At 37.5% G+C, this 22,080-nt stretch overlaps 1 protein-coding gene across 2 annotated transcripts in view; it reads left to right on the forward strand.

Annotated features, from left to right (window-relative positions):
- The window catches only part of Iqgap1 (IQ motif containing GTPase activating protein 1), a 107,112-nt gene that overhangs the window by 50,985 nt on the left and 34,047 nt on the right, over positions 1-22,080 (forward strand). For both annotated transcript variants that reach the window (XM_071608601.1, XM_027920063.2), the window contains 9 exons: positions 943-1,056; positions 1,975-2,153; positions 3,241-3,325; positions 7,734-7,897; positions 8,892-8,976; positions 9,982-10,145; positions 10,338-10,498; positions 11,932-12,056; positions 15,015-15,178. In XM_071608601.1, the coding sequence (XP_071464702.1) occupies positions 943-1,056; positions 1,975-2,153; positions 3,241-3,325; positions 7,734-7,897; positions 8,892-8,976; positions 9,982-10,145; positions 10,338-10,498; positions 11,932-12,056; positions 15,015-15,178 (1,241 nt within the window). The remainder of the gene's footprint in view (positions 1-942; positions 1,057-1,974; positions 2,154-3,240; positions 3,326-7,733; positions 7,898-8,891; positions 8,977-9,981; positions 10,146-10,337; positions 10,499-11,931; positions 12,057-15,014; positions 15,179-22,080) is intronic.

Genomic DNA, 22,080 nt, shown 5'->3' on the forward strand with positions numbered 1-22,080 from the left:
GGTGAAAATATACGATCAGGTGACCCTACTGATTTGGTTTGGCCTCTGGCAGAAGCATATCTGTGAATAGGGGATCACCTTGCAAGAGAGGTGCCAGAGAGCTAGGTGGGGCCAGAATTTTTTTAACAGTGTCTTCTGAGAACTAACTCAAGGTTAGTTCCAGATCTACCTGCGTCCTGAGAGCAGTATCACCAGTGACCCTAGAGCCTCCCAGTAGATGCCACCTCTTAAAGGTTCTACCACCTCTCACATTATTGCACCTAGTACTAAGCCTTTAACACATGAACCCCTTAGACAAACTGGTAGCATTATGTGTATTTTCTGTAGTCAGGTGCTTGAAGAGGATGCTCGGGGAGAAAAAGAGCAGAGGTTAATATTGGTTAGGGGTAAAAGAGATTCAAGTTTTTTGAACTAGTGATTATTTTTTAGGCCTGGGAGTTTAAGAATTAATAAGAAAGCTTTTATCTGTGACATTTTTCCTTCCAGGGAAGTTGTTGACCAGATGTGGGGCAAAGGTCAAACCTTACATGTTGTTTTCTTTATCATTTGGCTTTCTGTCTTAGAAACAAAGTTATTGAGTAGCAGCTACTGATTTGGATTTTAAAGACTGAGATAACTGTGATTCACTTCTTGAGCTCCCTTTAAAGCTTCCATTTGTAAGTTAATTGTAGGAAATGCCATAAGTAGCAGTTTTGGAAACTTTCCCATAGGGTCGTCTCACTTTATAGTTAACGTTCAATGCCTAATTAATGTTTATTGATTACAAATTATATAGTAGGTACTATGTTACATGCTCCCATGTATTATTTCATTAAATCCTTTTAATAACCCTAAGGAGTAGATGCCATTTTCTCTCATTTTATAGCTAAGGAATCCGTTTCCTTCTCTGAGTTGTGAAAGGGTACTTAATTTGCTTGGTTGGGTCTTCATTCTTTTCTGTAGAAGAAGAAATCAACAACATGAAGATTGAACTAGAGAAGTATGGGATCCAGATGCCTGCCTTCAGCAAGATTGGGGGCATCCTGGCTAATGAGCTGTCTGTGGATGAAGCTGCATGTAAGAAGAGAGAGATTTTCTGGGTTCAAGTGGGATTGTTACTACAACTTGTAGTGATTAATACTGTGGTGATGATCTTGGACAATAGGAATTCTGCTATCAAGTTTAAGTCTATAGATGGGATTTTAAACATTGCTATAGTCTTCCATGCTATTGTTATTTGGAAATGAATTATCAATTTTGATTAAAAGAAAAACATTTAGAAAGTGAGTTCTACATTTCATTGCCTTTTTTTTCTTTTTTAAAAAAAATTTTAAAGATATTGATAGACCTTTATTTTATTTATTTATATGCGGGGCTGAGAATTGAACCCAGTACTTCACATATGCCAGGCAAGTGTGCTAATGCTGAGTCCCAGCCCCGGCCCCAGCCTCCATTTCATTGCCTTTTGAAGGGTTTCTTTTTTTCTTTATGGTATTCACTAGGTCATTAAGGGTGAACATTTTCCATACCAAATAAATGTTCCTTCTAGTGTTCCCTCATGAGTATTTCCCTGTGTGACTGTAAATTCAACATGGATCATAGGCAGAGCTGTGGCTTTGTGCATCAGAGACTAGGTTTGCAGGATCTAGGGAGTTACTCCTCTAGCTCCAAGTGTTTTTACTCTTATTTATGCAAAGGAACCTTTTGCTGGGTGTGGTCACACACACCTATAATCCCATCAACTCGTGAGGTTGAGGCAGAAGAATTGCAAGTTCATGGCGAGCCTAAGCAATTTAGTGAGACTCTGTCTCAAAACTAAAAGAAAAAAGAAAAGAGCTGGGGACATAGCTCTGTGGCAAAGCATACTGGGGTTCAATTCCCAGTACAGGAAAAAAAAAAGTTTTTCTCTGTAATAGGGGATGCAATGTTGTTTTGTATCTGTATATATCCTTTAGTAATTTCAGTATTCTATGCTTTGAATTTTTTTTTTTTTAGTACATGCTGCTGTTATTGCTATTAATGAAGCTATTGATCGTAGAATTCCAGCTGACACGTTTGCAGCTTTGAAAAACCCCAACGCAATGCTTGTAAATCTTGAAGAGCCTCTGGCTTCTACTTACCAGGACATACTTTATCAGGCCAAGCAAGACAAAATGACAAATGCTAAAAACAGGGTAAAAATGGAATATTTTTATAATTAATTTATATTCTTCTATCATTCGGTATGACTCCACTTTAAAAAAGTTTTATTAAAGTATAATTTACATACAATAAAATCCATGTATTTTAAGTATACAATTTGAGTTTTACAAATGTATGTGGCTGTTTAACTATTTCAATGAAGAGTTCCCTGACTCCTCTTTGCAGTCAATCTCCATCTGCCCATCCCTCCTCCAGACAACTACCAACCTGTTTTTCTCACTATATCATACCATTTCTAGAATTTCATTGAAATGCAGTTATACAATATGTAGTCTCTTGGTATTAGGTTCCATTTTGACCTCTTGTTTTCTTTTTGAGTTTTGTGCAAATGAAGTTTTGGATTGTGGCCATTAAAAATTAATTATATCCTTTGGAAAGATGATTTCCAAATCATTTTCCCCAGCCCCTCTGGAGTGAATTTTTTTTTTTTAACCATTTTATCACTGTGTAGAAGTTAGCTGAATGATTCTGACTTGAAAAAGAAAAATGAGGCTAAGAATGTCCTATAAGACTTCACTCAAATTTATTCACCCCTTGAAATTAATGATTAAAATGTTTCAGTTCTTTGGAAAGTATCCAGATGATAAAATGAAGTCAACTCTGCTCTCAGAATATTCTTTAAATCTCTTATCATTGAGCAGGGATTTCAACCCCCAAAACAGGTGCCCAATTGATCTGCAGATTTGTAATTGCAGCCCTGCCCCTGTTTGTGCCACCAGTGAAGCTTCAAGATTGGTACCCATGTGTGCCCATTCTGCTCATGTCTGAGGCAAGATGTGGGTCATTAGTCCCACCACCTCACAGGGTTTATCCAGTGCTTCCTTCACTTGTCTAGCTCTGCAACATCCCAGTGCTTATTAACAAGTAGATCTAGTCAGGTTTTTAGTTGTAATCACGCAGCATTCTGCTCTTTTTTTTTTTTTTTTTTTTACAAAGGATTGAAGTCACATACACACTTGTTCTTAATTGTGTTGAATGGTGGTAGAGAGGTACAAATGTATTTCTGTGGTCTTCTTAGAGACCTGAACTAATTTAATTATACTTTTTACTCATCCTCAGACAGAAAACTCCGAGAGAGAAAGGGACGTTTATGAGGAGCTACTCACTCAAGCTGAAATTCAAGGCAATATAAATAAAGTCAACAGTAAGTATGTTCTTGAATAAGCACCTAAGGGGATATTACAGAATAATGTTTGTGTTGTTCTACTCTTGGACTTAAGACATGGTTTAGCTGGGCGCAGTGGTGCATGCCTGTAATCCCAGTGGCTCTGGAGGCTGAGGCAGGAGGATCAGGAGTTCAAAGCCAGCCTCAGCAACTTAGTGAGGCCCTAAGCAATTGAGTAAGACCCTGTCTCTAAATAAAATATTCAAAAAAGGGCTGGAGATGTGGCTCAGTGGTTAACTGCCCCTTGGTTCAATCTCCAGTACTCACACCCACCCACATCCCCCCAAAAAAAAGAAAGAAAAAAAAAAGACATGGTTTAATTGTAGACATTAGTGGATTTGTTTAGGAATGATTATTTATTACAGTATTGTGTATTCTTGTGTCTGTTTGAACTATCATTGCCCTCAGATGACCCTTGTTCTTATACCTGCAAGGGCTTCTGGGCTTTCTTTTTTGATTATTTTATCCTGTTAAAAATATTTTAAAAACATGTTTTCTGACCAGGCATGGTGGAGCATATTTGTAATCCCAACAGAGGATTGAGAGGCCAAGGAAGGCGAATCACAAGTTGGAGGGCAAGTGACTTCTGTCATGGAGCCACACCCCCAGCTGTTTACTTTTAATATTTTGAGTTAGGATATCACTAAGTTAATGAGGCATGCCTTGAACTTGGAATCCTTCTGCCTTAACCTTCTAGGTATCTGTGATTACAGGTGTGGACTACCATGTCCAGCTCCTCATTTTTTTGAACATCTTTGTAAATTCCTTCAGTTAGAGATTATTCTGCTTCTTTTGAAATTTTTATAATTCCCAGCATAGTGTTATACTCAACAAAAGAACAAAAATTTTTATTATAACCAATTAGACCGCATTTTGATTTGTTTTGCTCAAGATAATAATATACTAATCATTTATTTATTGGAGGTTCTAATTTGTTGTTTGAACTAATAATACTCTTGATAACTAGAGAGGAGTTTGGAAGAATTTCATCAACTCCATTTGATACAGAGATCTAAATCTTGACCAAGATTCTTTGTATTCTATTATATTATGGTTCATTTATTTAGGATAATGACCTTCTGAACAGAGTAATAGTTCCCTTCAAGTATGATTGATTTCTTGTGCTGTATCTCTCTGAATACTTAGGTTAGCAAATATAAACTGGACTGTGCTTATACTTAGTACTCTGTATGAGAAGAAAGTCCAGCATGTTTCCTGTTGCATAGAGTATATAAAATATTTTTTTGCTTTACTAAGGAGTTTTTCCTACAATATTGTTCAGGGTTTTATAACCTTTATTGCTTTCCTTGCTAATTATATGAGAATTATAAACTTGCAAGAAAATAATCATAAGTGTGTGTACTCGGTGTTCTATGCACATTGTTCTGATATGGTCATAGAAGTTCTTTCAAATAAACTCAATATAGTGGGGAAGGTAGCTATGCAAATGAATAATTTCAGGACAGCTTTATTATAACAAGGTAGCAAAGATATATGAGGTGCAGTCATAAAGAAGGGAATGGTAACTTCTCAAGGTTGGGGTAAGTTTTCAGTGCATGTAAATATTCACTGAGAATATGAGGAATATTATGTTCTTACGAAGATATAGGGACTTTTTCATCTTAATGTAATTATAGATAGAGGGTTTTTTTTTGTTGTTGTTGTTGTTGTTGTTAGGGTATGAGAACCAGCAACACTGCTCATTAACACTGCCCCAGAGGAGATCTGCAGGCTGAGTAGTTAGAAAGCAGAAAATATTTTATTTTTTGTTAAGTAGGATAATAAAATTAAAGTTAATAATTAAAGTTCAGTGAGAGAAAGTATTTAAATGTTCTATTCATATTTTTACCTATGAAAATGGTAAATTTATGCTTCCAAAGAAAGCATAATTGACTAGAGGCTTTTGTAGCAGATACTCAGGTTCTGTAGTTCATACTTAGACAAAATCTGGTTGCTCTCTGAATTGATTTTATTTTCTGCCCCTACTATAAAAAAATAATAAAAATTTAAAAAAACCTCAGTGAGGATGGGGATATTTGTTTTGTTAACTGCTGTTTTCACAGCATATCGCAGGACCTCGGTGAATATTGTGGAAGGAATAATGGCCATGTAGACCTTCAGCTGTGATTCAAGAAGATTATGTATACCTTGGCTCAGGGCTCAGGTAGTTGAATTACAGGCATAATCATTAGAAAGAAATAAGCAGTCTCCCGGGAACCTACAATGAGATCATAAATCCAGAGCAGTTTTTTCTTTCTTTTACCTTTTGGTTTTATTAGTTTTGCTTCTCCCCTATTGGTTGTACCTGCTCCCTACCCCCATAGTAACAGGCATATGTTTATTGAAGGAATAAGAAAAGGGAAAGGGGACACTTGCGAGGGAGATACTGGGTCCTCTCAGAGGGGAGAAGGGCCGCCATTTTCCATTTTATTTAAGACTTTATTTTCCCATGAGTTGTTTTGTCTTTCTAAGAACTTAGAAAAAAAGAGGGCTGGGGGTATAGCTCCGGTGGTTTAGTGCTTGCCTAGCATGCACAAGGCCCTGGGTTCAATCCCCAGCACCACAATACACACACACACACACACACAAAAAAAAAAACACAAACAATAAAGTAAGTATGATTTCTGACTGGGTATAATTTCTGAAATCAGAAATTATTCTAACTTTGAACTTAATAACACCTTATTCATTTTACAATATATGAAGGGCTTTCATGAGTATTTCATTTAATCGTAAAAATCACCCTATCAGCTCAGCATGATGTCATGAGCCTATATTCCACAGTACTTGGGAGGCTGAAGCAGGAAGATTGCTTGAACCCAGGAGTTTGAAATAGCCTGGGCAACATAGTGAGATACCGTGTCTTAAAAAAAAAAAAAATCACCCTTTACTATTACATTCAGATGAATGAATATCTGGGTTTCCATTGTCAGATGTTACATTAAAGAACTTGTGTGACATTGGAGTCTATGGCTAGAAATAGAAAGTGTTTATTTAGTGTTTTTTTTTTCCAATGTGGTACTGGGATGGAACTCAGTGCTTCATGCATGCCAGGCAAGCACTCTACCACTGAGCCACAACCCCAGCCCTAGAAGTAGAGGTTGAGAAGGGGAAGACAGCTCCTTCCACTCTGCACTTGATGTCTGGACACTGACTACCATGGCTTGAGAGTGTTCAGGAAATATCAGGATAATGAATGGATTCAAAATGATGCTATATAAGAAATGGTTGAAGAAACTCAGGCTCTTGGTAAGGAATGCATTGTCATAGGAAGCCAGAGGAGTTAAATACATTCTGTGTGAACTCTAGGATGGGAACTTTAAATAAAGTCTTTGAAACAAAATTGTCAAAAATGTAATAAATTGTCATATTCTATACTTTTATCTGTTTAATAGTCTATAAACATGATCTGCTCAACTACTGGGCATTTTAGAAAGTCTGGATTGGTGGCTTCTATTAGTGCCAAGCTATCTACATCTGGAAGCTTTTAAGTAAGCTTGGGTGTGGCTTAGGAATCTGTATGGAATTTGGTGAACAACCTGGTTAAGACCCCCTGGACTGGATAACTTTAAGATTATCTTCTAATGCACAATGGAATTTTACTTAGCCATAAAGAAGAAAGAAATTATGGCATTTGTTGGTAAATGGATGAAACTGGGGAACATTGTGCTAAATGAAATAAACCAGATTCAGAAAATCAAGGGTCAGATGTTCTTTCCCACATACAGAAGCTAGAGCAAAGTAAGGGGAATAAAAAAAGGGCATGGGGGGCTGGGGATGTGGCTCAAGCGATAGCGCGCTCGCCTGGCATGCGTGCGGCCCGGGTTCGATCCTCAGCACCACATAAAACAGAGATGTTGTGTCCGCCGAAAACTAAAAATAAATAAATAAATATTAAAAAAAAAAAAAAAAGACAGAGGGAAGATCAGCAGAGTAGGAGATTGACTAGAAAGGGGAGGAAATACAGAATGAATTTCACAAAATTAGGTTATATCTATAAAGTGCCAATTAAATATATAAATGAGTGGAAGGTGAATTCTATCTTTATGTATATCTATAAAGTGCCAATTAAATATATAAATGAGTGGAAGGTAGATCAGTAGAATAGAAGAAGGGGAGTAGGTAGAGGGAAAGTGGGGGACACTGGGGACTGAAATGGACTAAATATAAATTCCATGCATAAATTATTATGTCAAAATGAAGCTAGCTATTATGCACAACTATAATGCACCAATAAAAGCAAAAAAATATTATCTTCTAATCCTAAAATCTGAAATATTACAGATAAAGGCCAAATAATATTCCCCTAATCTGGAACTGAGTTTGAGGCTATTATACTAATATGGTATCTCTTTTTAAAGCCTTTTGTCTTTTTCTTCCTCCTCAGCATTTTCTGCATTAGCAAATATTGACCTGGCTTTAGAGCAGGGAGATGCCCTGGCCTTATTCAAGGCTCTGCAGTCTCCTGCTCTGGGTCTTCGAGGACTCCAGCAACAGAACAGTGACTGGTACTTCAAGCAGCTCCTGAGTGATAAGCAGCAGAAGAGACAGGTGAACATACTCTGGGTGGAACCTGCAAGAGTTCCTGTACATCCATTTGATTTTTGTTTGTCTTTTGATATTGGGCATTGAACTCAGGTACATTAACCATCGAGACACATCTCCAGCCCTTTTTATTTTTTATTTTGAGACAGGGTCTTGCTAGGTTGCTGAGGCTGGCATTGAATTTGCCATCCTCCTCCCTCAGTCTCCCTAATTACTGGAATTACAGGCATGCACCACTGCACCCAGCTATTTACATCCATTTGAATTTCATGCTGTCATTTAAAGATATGGCCTTTTCTTATTCCTAATTTCTTTTCCATCATTAGTTGAAAAAAACTTTCCTTAGCTAAATTACACATTATCTTCAGCCCTCTTTTGCTTTTAGAGCTGTGAATCCTCTTTTAAAATAATTAATACCCTGAATCTAACCACTTCTTCACTTCAGTTCTCCTGCTCCTCCCTGAGAAAAAGCCTTTGAAGGAAAACAAAATCTGAATTTTTTTACATTATTACTTGGGAATTTCCACTTTAAAACAAACACACACCCCACACTAGTTTGCCTTGGCCAACACTGGGAAAATACTTAATTTTTTCTATGGGTAGATTATGTGGAATTAAATTTTGTGGAGTTTTGGGTTTTTGTTTTTTTAAAGAACAAACATGAAGGGCTTTCTTTTTTGTCTAAATAAGGGCAAATATACATTTTACAAATTCTCTGTATGTTGGTTAGAGAAAGTAGCATTAATGTGCTCTAATGATTCTATAAACATTTTCTCTCAGAACATTTTGATGCTTTTCACAAAATAGTTTAAAAAATGTGCTGATATCTGGAAAGTCACTCTAGTCCAGATTTGTCTCTAGCCAAGCTGATACTTGGCTCCATGTAGCCCGTAGATGTCACTTGTGTTCGCCCTGTGTCTGCTGCTAAGATATGAAAACTATCAGGTCTAGAGGCATAGGCATGAATAATGTCTTCATAAATGTCCTTTGCTTTTCTCAGAGTGGTCATACTGATCCCCTGCAAAAAGAGGAGCTACAATCTGGAGTAGATGCTGCAAACATTGCTGCCCAGCAATATCAGAGAAGTAAGAATCCTCTCAGCTGGGTGTCCCCTGAAATATTTAGGAAGGGAGGAAATTTGTGGCTTTATGTCAATAAGGGTATGAGGTTAGCATCTATTTCCCCTCACCCTCTGCCCCAAGCCTACTAGCCATAATAACTACCAAGTACTTTGGGAGGCTGTAGGGTTCTTCCATTTTTTTTTTTTGGCGGGGTGGGAAGTGTTGGCGTGGGTACCAGGGATTGATCTCAGGGGCATTTGACCACTGAGCCTCATTCCCAGCCCTATTTTGTATTTTATTTAGAGACAGGGTCTCACTAAGTTGCTTAGTGCCTCGCTTTTGCTGAGGCTGGCTTTGAACTGGCAATCCTCCTTCCTCTGCCTCCAGAGCTGCTGGGATTACAGGCGTGCACCACTGCGCCTAATGGGTTCTTCCAGTTTTAAGAGTAGAAGTAGAGTTAATGCAGGCTCACTTTGGCCAATAAGCACTTTATAGTCAGGGAAATATCTAGAGGAGGAGATACTAGATTGGTAAAATTTGAATTGTGAATGAGGAAAAGAAGAATGTTCCTTATGTGAAACAATAAGGAAGAAAGTGGGAGCAGGGGTGCAAAAGGTGAGCAATTCATTTAAGGAAATGGTGGTTAGAATAAAATTTTTATATATGTTTTGGGTTGAATAAAGTCAGACAAAGTGTTAGAAAAGACTGTGGAATGCTTTGAATTGTAGCCTAAGATGTATTTGCTGGACTCCAGGGGAAAGAAAAGATGTTTTAGGTGGAGATAATATTGGCATATGGGATGAGTTGAGTAGAAAGAAAACACTGATGAGGAGAATGATTAGGAGGCTGCCCTTATTGAAATATGGTTCACATGTCATACATCATGCAAAAGAAGCAACATTTAAAAGATGAAAGATCCACTTCAAGCTTCATAGCCTGATATTTCATAGCTTCAGTGAAAATTGTCACCTCCTTTCCCATAGGGCTGTCTAAGCCTGCTGCATTTCTGACCTCCTATTTTCTGCATAGGATTGGCAGCAGTGGCAGCAATTAATGCTGCAATCCAGAAGGGTGTTGCTGAGAAGACTGTTTTGGAACTAATGAATCATGAAGCGCAGCTGCCCCAGGTGTATCCATTTGCTGCTGATCTTTATCAGAAGGAACTTGCTACTCTGCAGCAACAGAGTCCTGAAGTAAGTTAGTCAATCCTCTCTTGTTTGTAAGCCAAATGGGGTGGAAGTAAATTTAATACCCACATCTTAGTAAGCTTAGGTAGAATGTTTTTCCAGAAACTTACTTTTCTTATAGTTTATTTAAACTTCCGTCTCTCTTGGTATTGGAGAATACCTCCACTTACTGTGTTTTCTTTCTCCCTTTCTGTACAGCATAACCTCACCCATCCAGAGCTCTCTGTTGCTGTGGAGATGCTATCATCAGTGGCCCTAATCAACAGGGCACTGGAATCAGGAGACATTAGTACAGTGTGGAAGCAATTGAGCAGTTCAGTTACAGGCCTTACCAACATAGAGGAAGAAAACTGTCAGAGGTGGGTGCCCACAGTAAATGCATTGAGTCCATTACATACCTGATATCCCTGCATTTCATCTATCTTCTCTTCTGTTTTCTCTGCAGGCATTATGACTATAGTGTAATCATTCTTTTTTGTTGTTGTTGTTCTGCTTTGATTCTTTTTATTCTGTATTATGCTGAAGCATTTACAGTACATTACAGATACCATGATGTTCCTCTCCTAAATACATGTGCTTATCTAAATTTGTTATATAGCCAAAATAACACTGTACTATCAGCAATATTAATACTTCTTTTAATATCTTCTAAATCTTAGTTTTGTTTTTTTTTTTTTTTTTCATTCTTGTTCAGTTGTTCCAAAACTGTCTTTTATAACTGGTTTATTCAAACCGGGATCTAGACCAGGACCATGTGTGGCATCTGGCTTATGTCCCTTAGGTTTCTTTTAATCTAGAATAGGTCCTCTTTTTCATGACACTGACTTGTTAATGAGATGGGGCTAGTTGTTCTATAAAATTTCTCATCTTATGTATAGTTCTAGGAGCTTTCTCATGTTGCTTATTCTTATAAATTGGAAATTGGATCTAAAGGCTTAACATGATTTAGTTCACCATTTTTGTGATGTGAATATGATATGATATCAAAATTGACATATAAGATCTATTTTTTCTTTTATTTGAGATTCTTAGATTTTATCCTTGGGTCAGGGAGACAGTTTAAACACCATTGCATATTTTTTCCTTTAACAACAGGATATCATTTCTTTTTTAAAAAACTTTTTTTTTTTTTTTTTGAGAGAGAGAGAGAGAATTTTTAAAATATTTATTTATTTTTAGTTTTCGGTGGACACAATATATTTATTTGTATGTGGTGCTGAGGATCGAACCCAGGCTGCACGCATGCCAGGCGAGCATGCTACTGCTTGAGCCACATCCCCAGCCCCAGGATATCATTTCTTTTTGAACCTTTTACAACATCAAAGTGCTCCTTTCCCATTAACTGTTCACAGAATATTTTTTAACCCAATAGAGAATTTTTGCTTAAATCAGCACTTTAAAAGTTGCTGAATAATGATTTGTTCAACTGTCATTGCTTCTACATGCTCATGTGTCTGGTTGAGGAGGTGCTGGGAATTTAGCTCAGGGCCTCATGTGTGCTAGGCAGATGCTCTAGCATTGAGCTACACACCCAGTTTTTTTTTTGGTCATTAAAGGAATTGCTTCAGTTGTTGCCCTTGATTCTATATATAACAAGCTATTGAATAAGTGACTTCCTTACATTTTCACATTTTGTTTAAGGGAACTCCTCAATCCCCAAACTTGCCTATAGATTATATCAAACAGTTGGGGTACCCTAGAGTCCTTTGTTCTTTGAGTACTTTGTTCCTTAGTCTTCTCATTTCTATTATCATCCTGAAGGTCTTTTGTTCTTGATTGGGGTTGGGGGCAGGTATCTCGATGAGTTGATGAAACTGAAAGCTCAGGCACATGCAGAGAATAATGAATTCATCACATGGAATGATATCCAAGCTTGTGTGGACCATGTGAACCTGGTGGTACAAGAGGAACATGAACGTGAGTAATCATCCTGCTCCTCAAGTAATGTCACTATTAAAGATGATGCAATTTCCACGAACTGGTTCTAGATATCGTTGCTAAAAATAACTTTTTTTGGGGGGGGGTACCAGGGATTGAACTTGAACTTGGGGGCACTCAACCACTGAGCCACATCCCCAGCCTTATTTTATATTTTATTTAGGGACAGAGTCCCACTGAGTTGCTTAGTGCCTCGCTTTTGCTGAGGCTGGCTTTGAACTTGTAATCCTCCTGCCTCAGCCTCCCAAGCTCCTGGGATAACAGGCATGTGCTCTACACCTTGCTAGAATAACTTGTGTGTGTGTGTATGTATGGTGCTGGAGATTGAACCTAGGGCCTTGTGCTTGCAAGGCAAGCACTCTACCAACTGAGCCCTTAGAATCACTTTTGAGAGAAAAATATTTATAAAACTCAAAAAGCTAAGGTTGGGGGGCTGGGGTTGTGGCTCAGTGGTACAGCACTTGTCTAGCATGTACGAAGCACTGGGTTCAATTCTCAGCACCACATATAAATAAGTAAATAAAATAAAGGTCCATGAACAACTAATAAAAATATTTTTTTAAAAAAGCTAACATTGGATACTGTTTTCAAAACACTAGGCAATTGCTATAGTTAGGTATGAATCTAATAAATAAGTTTGAGGGACTGGGGATGTAGCTCCAGTGGTAGGACACTTATTTAACATGCATGGGGTTCAATCCCTAGTACTACTGCCAAAGAAACAAAACAAAACAATAAGAATAAGAAATTTGGGGCTGGGGTTGTGGCTCAGCGGTAGAGTACTCACCTAGCACGTGCAAGGCCCTGGGTTCGATCCTCAGCACCATATAAAAATAAATAAATAAAATAAAGGTATTGTGTCCAACTACAACTAAAAACAATAAATATTTTTTAAAAAATAAATTTTTCAGGAGGTGAATTGAATGTGATATGTTACTGTTAAATGCTATTTTTTGGTGGGGTTTTTTTTTGTGTGTGTGTGTGGTGTATATATATATATATATATATACACACACACACACACATATGTGTGTTGCTTTGCTCAGGTCGAGGGCATTATCCTCCACAAGAATCCTCTTGCTTTAGATACCTGTCTTAGGTTCCAGGCGGGGTTCTTAGGTCACTGCACTTGTGAACAACTGGCTATAAATTTGGGGGTTCCTTCTGTCCCCTCAGGCTCAATAGTTTGCTATTGAGAACTGGAAAAAGTGCTAGACTTATGATAATAGTTTTATTACAAAGATATAAATTAGGGCAATCAAATGAAGAGACCCATAGGGCAATATTTGGGAGGGTCTCAAATATAAGGCTCTTCAGTTCGTGTCTTCCTCCTGATATTGATGTATATCACCCACCTGAGAAGCTCACCTGAGCAGTTTTTATTTGGGCTTCATTATTTACACATGGTTGACTGAATTAATTGTCCATGTGATTAAACTCAGTACCCATTCTGCTTTCTCTTCCTGGCAATCAGGAGGCCAGGCTGGTATCACATGACTCTAAGCCCCAGTCTTAAAAATAATGTGATTGATCTTTCCAGCATGGCTAGTTCCCATCCTCAAATTACCTAGAGGCCCACTAGCAGTTGTTGGTTCGCATAAAGGCAGTTTTGGTGTAAGGATCCACTATAAAGAACACAGATACACCTGTCACTCAGGTTATTCTAAGGCTTTTAGAGGCTCCCTCCCAGGAACTAGGGACAAAGACCAGCCAAATTTTGCATGTATAAGAGTCCTTATCAAAATACACAGTTGCCTAAATACTTCTCATTTTACTTTCCTTTAAGAAATAACAGCTCATTCAGAGGGAAAGAGATTTGCCTTGGAATGGTGGTGGTGATGGTGGTGGTGGTGGTGGGGGGCTAGGTTTAAATCTTCCATCTGCCTCTTGTTTAATATATTATCTTAAGAGAAAAGATTCTTAAACTTTCTCTTTTCTTCTATAAAAATATTTAATTAGGGGCTGGGGTTGTGGCTCAGTGGTTGAGTGCTCACCTAGCACTAAGAACCCTTAAACTCTGACTTTTTATGAGTCAGGAGTAGTTGATTACATTTTTTTAAATGCAAATATTTCACAATACTGAATTTTTAAAAAATACCTTTATTTATTTATTTATTTGTGTGTGTGTGTGTGTGTGTGTGTGTGTGTGTGTGTGTGGGGCTGAGGATCGAACCCAGGGCCTTCATGTGCTAGGTGAGCACTCTACTGCTGAGTTACAACCCCAGCCCTATTACATATTTGATTGTACCTGAAAGCTATAAAGCCAGTTTCATGAAAATTCCCTGTCAATTTTAAGTTAGAAGAATTAAAAAAACAAAACAAAACAAAAAAAAAAAACTTTGGCTTTCAATAGGAATGAATATGAGGGACTCTAGATTAAATAAGAACTAAATTATTTTTTTTAAACATTTTCTTTTAGTTGTAGATGGACACAATACTTTTATTTTATTTATTTATATGTGGTGCTGAGGATCAAACCCAATGCCCCACGTGTGCTAGGCAAGTGCTTGACCACTGAGCTACCATCCCAGCCCACACTAAATTATTTTTAAAAAGTATTTCTTACTGGGTAACAAATGGTGGTCTGATTCATGGTTACTCTGGTGGACATATGATTAGCATGTTTCAAGATTTATTTTTAGAAAGAGGTCTCAGCCAAATTTGCCAAATTTTATTCTATTGTGTGCATGTGCTAATATGTAATAACAAATCCACCATTATATACTATTATAATGCACCGATAAAAATGGGGAAAAATGGAAAATGAGTCTCACTATATTGCATATGCTGATCTTGAGCTTGTGGATTCAAGAGGTCCTTCCCCCTCAGACACCTGAGTAACTGCTACTACAAGTGTTCACCACCATGCTTGGATAGGATTGATTTGTTTATACATTTTGTAATTTTAAAAAATAACCTTTTTCTTTGTATATCTAGGGATTTTGGCCATTGGTTTAATTAATGAAGCCCTGGATGAAGGTGATGCCCAAAAAACTCTGCAGACCCTGCAAATTCCTGCAGCTAAACTTGAAGGAGTTCTTGCAGAAGTAGCTCAGCATTACCAAGATACACTGATTAGAGCAAAGAGAGAAAAGGCCCAGGTGAGCAGTATTGGATTTATTCTTTTTGTTTAGAGCAATTCATCCTTTGTAAAGATGGGATGTCTCTTTGATGTATTTATTGACAATTTTCTGGTCCCCCATAGATTAAGAGCACTGGAGAGAGTGAGCTATGAGAATTAGAGACTCCACTTTCCTGAAGTTCATGCTATTTCACATATTTGGGGTTTTGTTTTTGTTGTTAGTTGTAGACATTTCTCTTAGGGTAAATTCTTTATTGAAATATAAGATCCAGGACTGGGGATGTGGCTCAAGCGGTAGTGCGCTCGCCTGGCATGCGTGCGGCCCAGGTTCAATCCTCAGCACCACATACAAACAAAGATGTTGTGTCCGCAGAAAACTAAAAAATAAACATTAAAAAAAAAAATTAAAAAAAAAGAAATATAAGATCCAGAAAAATGCACAAACTATATAAGTATTCAAGTTACATAAATTTTTAAAACTTAACATGCCTGTGTAATTGGTATACAGAGTATAGGAAACATTACCAGCACCCCTCAAATCTCCTTAATGTCCTCTGCTGCCCTGTCCATTCTGCCATTTGGTGGTAACCACTATCCTCATTTTTAACACCATAGCTCATTTTTGCCCATTTTTAAACTATATTTAAATTGAACCATACACTATGTATTCTTTTGGTATTGAGCTTCTGTTGCCCAACATGTTAGTGATGTTCATCTGTGTGGTCACATGTAATAATAGTTTATTCATTCTCATTGTTTTACACTATCCTATTGTACAATGATGTATTCTATTATTGGTGAAATTTTGTTTGTTTGGTTTTTTTCTCCCATTACTGGGGATTGAACCTATGGATGCTCTACCACTGAGCTCTCTCTCCAGCCATTTTATTTAATTATTTTATGATTTTATTTTTTGATACTAGAAAAGGAACCCAGGGGTGCTTTACCATTGACTGCATCCTTAATCCTTTTTATTTTGAAACAGAGTCTTGCTTAATTGTCCAGGCTGGCCTTGAACTTGTGATCCTCCTCTGCCTCAGCCTTCTGAATTGCTGGGATTACAGGCATGTGTGAACATGCCTGACACTTTTTTTAGACAGGGTGTCCCTAAGTTGTGGAGGCTGGCCTCAAACTTTCATCATCCTAAAAAGGAACCAAATCATGCTATATATGTTCCTTTGTGACTGGCTGCTCTCCCCCGCCACCTGTAATGGGAATTGAACTCAGGGCTACTCTTTTCAATCAGGCCCTTTTTTCAATTATGAAACAGGGTCTTACTAAGTTGCCCAGGCTGGCCTTGAACTTGCCATCCTCTTTCCTCAATCTCCCAAAAAGCTAGGTTTACAGGCATGCACTACTGTGTCTTGTGTGACTAGCTTCTTAGATGTAGCTTGATTTATTCAACCGTAATATGTATCAGTACTTCATTTTTTTTATTACTGAATAATATTCTGTTGCAGACATTTTATTTTTTTCATTGATAAGTCAATGGCTGTATAGGTTATTTCTACTTTATTTCTATTAGGAATAATGCTGCTATAAAAGTGCTTTTAAAATTAATTGTATAAACCCATCTTTTAAAAAGTTTATTGGTTGTGGTTCCTAGCTAGTTTGTTGGGGAAACTGAAAATAATTTATACTTCTTTTTATGCTGTTGTTGTCTAGGAAGTTGCCTTGTATGTAGTAGGCCTCATGTATTAGTTGCATGATTAAAACATAATTACATCTATTTTTCTAATTGTGATCTTTTAAGTTCTTTCTAAGTAATAACAGCTAAATAGGAAGAACCATGGCTTCCTTTTCTGTCTTAGAAAATCCCTCAAGTGATATTCTTAGAGGGACTTGAAAAGCTAAAAGGAAATTTTAATTCAAGGAGTCGGATTCTTTCTGGGAAGTCAGAGATTAAAAAAAAAAAAAATAGCTGAAGGCTCTAGTGTATGGGAGGAGTTGCTTATACACTGACACCATGCAGGCACTATAAATTTGGATTGGAGTGAAAGAGTTGTGGGTAATATTATAGTGTTAACTGATGATCTCCTTTGATTCCCTTGCTATGAGAGTAGTTGACAATTTACATGTCCTAAACACGTGAGTGTAGTGGTTGTAGGTTTTCTTTAAGAGGCACATTATTATGCAGAATGTCACCTGATCCCATGCAGAGCATTGAATCAACTCCTATTTCACAGGCAAGAAATGGAGACTAAGGGATCATCTGATTTCATGTATTTGAGTAAGAAGGAGTTGGCTTTGGAGAAGCTAGAATCTGAGGTCTCAGTCTTTCATTTATTCATTGAACTTGCCAATCATCAGAAAAGTAATTTAAAAATACATATTTCTAAATTTTAATTCTACTGATTTAGAATATCAGCTGTGGGGCCTGGCTGCAATGATTCTGTATAGTTTGGAGGTAATAGTGTTTGCTTTCAGGAATGTCCAAAGGAGCCTTATATCGGACTGTCAGAAGAGTGGAATTTGGGAGAATATACTAGGTTGAGCTCCATATCTAAAGAGGAAAGTAGATAGTACAGAATGTGCATAGTCCTCACTCATGTTGTAAGGCTGTTTGCTCTTTTTTTAATGGTACTGAGGGTTGAACCCAGGGGTTCTCTACCACCAAACTATGTCCTCAGCCCTTTTTATTTTTTATTTTTGGGTCTCCTTAAGTTGTCAAGACTGGCTTCAAACTTAACAATCTTCTTGCCTCAGCCCCTCAAAGTAGCCTGGGATTACAGGTCTGCTTCACTTTGCCTGGCTTTGTTTACTCCTTTTGTTTGCATCATGGGAGTTAAACTTTAAGAGGATGTGAGTGGAGTTTGAAGCATTTCCTTTTGCTGTGGAATAACTTTTCAGAGTTCATCAAAGTGGAGGAAGGGTAGAGTTGAAGAAAAATTTGCTTAACTTTGTCAGGTCCCAGCTTCATCAACTGCACTGTAGGTGGAATTGTCTTTTTGAAGCTTCAGGATTTTTTTTTTAATATTTATTTTTTAGTTATAGGTGGACACAAAATCTTTATTATTATTATTTTTTTTATGTGGTGCTGAGGATCGAACCCAGGGCCTCATGCATGCTAGGCGAGCACTCTACCTCTGAGCCACAACTCTAGCCCTGAAGCTTCAGTTTTTCTTCCAAGTTTCTATGAGTCATTTTGGGAATGGTTTTTATTTATTTATTTATTTTTTAATTTTTTATTGTTGGTTGTTCAAAACATTACATAGTTCTTGACATATCATATTTCACACTTTGATTCAAGTGGGTTATGAACTCCCATTTTTACCCCATATACAGATTGCAGAATCACATCAGTTACACATCCATTGATTTACATATTGCCATACTAGTGTCTGTTGTGTTCTGCTGCCTTTCCTATCCTCTACTATCCCCCCTCCCCTCCCCTCCCCTCCCCTCTTCTCTCTCTACCCCCTCTACTGTCATTCATTTCTCCCCCTTGTATTATTTTTCCCTTTCCCCTCACTTCCTCTTGTATGTACTTTTGTATAACCCTGAGGGTCTCCTTCCATTTCCATGCAATTTCCCTTCTCTCTCCCTTTCCCTCCCACCTCTCATCCCTGTTTAATGTTAATCTTCTTCTCCTGCTCTTCGTCCCTACTCTGTTCTTAGTTACTCTCCTTATATCAAAGAAGACATTTGGCATTTGTTTTTTAGGGATTGGCTAGCTTCACTTAGCATAATCTGCTCTAGTGCCATCCATTTCCCTGCAAATTCTAATAAATATCACTGCATTCCAAATTTTGTAAGCAAAATACCTTCATTTGTTTTCTTGTAGTATCTTTGTGTATACTCTTGGTATTGAGTAATACTGGTCTTATAGAGTGATTTGGAAATCATCCTATAAGGAATTATTTCCTTATAGAAAGAGTTTGGAAGTATTTCTAAAGGTTTGGTTAATTGTTCTTTAAACATTTGATAGAATTCACCAGGAAAGCCATATGACCCTGGGGTTGTAGGGGGTTTTTTTGGTGGTGATGGGTGGGGTTTGATTATGAATTCTGCTTCTATGCTTGACATCAGTCAATTTACATTATCTGGAAGTATTCTTTCTGCCCCTTTTTCTTCTTTTCATCATGCGCACCTCAGCATAATGGTGGCCAGATCTCAGACTTTGTCCATTTTTCTTTATTATTTTTCTTGCTGATTCTCAGATCATCTCGATTCACCTATTTCAAGTTTTCTTCTTCTTCTTCTTCTTCTTCTTCTTCTTCTTATTTGTATATGAACACAATACCTTTGTTTTATTTGTTTATTTTTTTTAATGTGGTGTGAGGATTGAATCCAGTGTCTCACACATGCCAGGCAAGCGTGCTACCACTGAGCTACAACCCCAGTCCAAGTTTGCTAATTTTTTCTTTCACTTGATCAAATCTATTTTGAACCTCTCTAGTGAATTTTTCTTTCAGCTATTGTACTTTTCAATTCCAGAATTTCAGTTTTAGTGTAGTTTGATTTCTCTTGGTGAGACATACTTTTCTTTAATTCTCTAGACATGATTTCCTTTAGTTCTCTAACATACTTAAAATAGCTGAATTAAGCCTTTGTAAGTCTAATTTTGGGCTTCCTTAAGGATGCTTTCCCTTTGTTTATGTTTTTGGAAACTAGACAATTTATTAATCAAATGTGGCAACCCTGGAAATCAAATTTCACTCCTTCTTGAGGGTTTGTTCAGTGACTTTTCTGAATTCTGTAAGGCATATTCTTATCATGGGTCCCCTGATGTCAGCTGGGTTAGCTAGTGGTGAACTAATGTTAAATCATTTCCTTCAATCCCAAAGCCAATAAGGCTCCCAGCTGTTGCAGAGGGGCTCTGTGCACATGTTGGAGCACAACTTCAACACTTAAACCAGTTTGTAATTCTGTCTTAACCTTCACTTCATATTGCCCAGATGCTCAAGGTCCGCCCAAGGTGAGACTTGTAGCTTTATCATATGTTCTCTGAGTATGTGCAAATCTCACAAATTCACTATGACCTTCTAGATTCCCATCCCAGGAATATGTCACATTTTTAAAGTTCTCCCTGGATATATTATCAAGCTTTTCCTTCTAAGCTTTTTGGTTAGTCTATGTTTGCCCAAACTCTTATCCATTGCTGCAGGTCTCCATGATGTTGAATTTACCTCTTACTGCCCCAGGAGGAAAGTCTGCACAGTTAGTTAGGTCAAATAAGGACAGACAGGCAAGTGTGATCCTCCAGGGAACCACCAAACAGGCCAATTAATGACAGTTCTCTGGGGGGAGCTTTGAAGTCAGGGTGGGGACAGGTGGGAATATGACAGTTAAAAGCTTACTACTAAAAGCTGAATATTCTTACCAAGATTTACTATTTTGAGTTAGCCCTCCCAATAGCTGCAAGCCTTTGATTAATCACCGTCGTTTTTTAAAAAATTTGATTCTCTTTTCCTCTCCTTGTATTTGTTCCTTTTATACCTCTTTCTCTAAACTTCCACTATGCAGCAACTAACGGATTAATATCTAACCAGCAGGAACCAAAAGGGTTATGCTCTATTCTGATAGTTTATGTTGTGTAGTTGATAAATGTTAAGTAGAGTCACATATGTGTTAATGTGTATGTGTTATGTCCAGGTCTGTGGCTATGTACATGTGTATATGTAATATTTTGACTATCACACACATAAACCATGTCACATAATAAAAGAGAGGGTTTAAAGAAAGTTTTAAGGGGTAAGAAGTACCCCATAGAGTTGTGTTTTTGTGCTTTCCATATATATATACACACACACATACATACATACATACATACATATATACATATATACATAAAATAGCCATTCTTTTACCCTTCTCTTTTCCTTTCCCCATGTTTTCTGGCTCTCTTACCACTTTTTCTTCCCAATAGTATTGGGGATCGAACCCAGGGGCACTCTACCACTGAACTATGTGTCCAACCTCCCCTTTAAAAAAAAATTGACATAGGATTTTGCCAAGTTGTTCAGGTTGGCCTTGAACTTAACCATCCTCCTGCCTCAGCCTCTCAAATAGCTTGAGATTACAGGTGTGTGCCACCATGCTTGGCTCCTTTACCTCTTTCACCTCCAGTTATTGCTCACTCCTTTTTAAAAATTCTTATTTCTGGTCCTTATCCATCCATCCACCCCCACCCCCGAAGGTACAAACTTTTTTTTTTTTAAATGCTTTTATTTATTTACTTTTATGTGGTGCTGAGGATCAAACCCAGTGCCTGACAAGTGCTAGGCAAGTGCTCTACCATTGAGTCACAACCCCACACCCTGGTCCTTATCTCTTTACCTCTTTTGAAATGTAATCATGTTCCTAAGTGCCTATCAGAGTTGTTAGGGGGCTGTATTTTATTTTGAATAGCATTTTCACATTAAATCTTTTTTGTCTCAGTATTCTCTGTGATACCTAGCTCAGGGTTTTAATACCATCCTCAGTGATTTGAGTTAATCTTGGATTATCTCTTTAGAACAAACTTCACTGATCATGAGTTTTATGATCTTACTTGATCTTATTCAATGTACTTGGAGCAATAAGAACCTGCTCTTCCTTTACACTGGGATGAGGTGAAATATGCTGTCTTTCTTCTCTTCAGTCTGCTGAAAGGTATTTCTCTAACATGTTTCCTGAACATACTTGAGATACTAATCCATTCTCTTTTTCTTGCTTTTGACAGTGTCACTCTATTGCTTCTTTCTTAGAGGAGTATGTATGGAAGATTTACCTTAATCACTTTACTTTAGTTTGCATGGGGCAGGAAAGACAGAATTCTTCCAAAGCTCTGCCTTCCTCTCCCTGCAAGGGAGGGAAAGAGCTTTGCTTATAGCACATTTTATTCAAGGATAATCACTATGGGATCAGGCAAAAAGTGAACCAAAAGTGTCTTGATTCTGTGGAAATGCCTCTGTGTGTGTGTGTGTGTGTGTGTGTTTG

This window comes from Marmota flaviventris, chromosome 2, assembly GCF_047511675.1.
Source record: "Marmota flaviventris isolate mMarFla1 chromosome 2, mMarFla1.hap1, whole genome shotgun sequence".
Classification (NCBI taxonomy): Eukaryota; Metazoa; Chordata; class Mammalia; order Rodentia; family Sciuridae; genus Marmota; species Marmota flaviventris.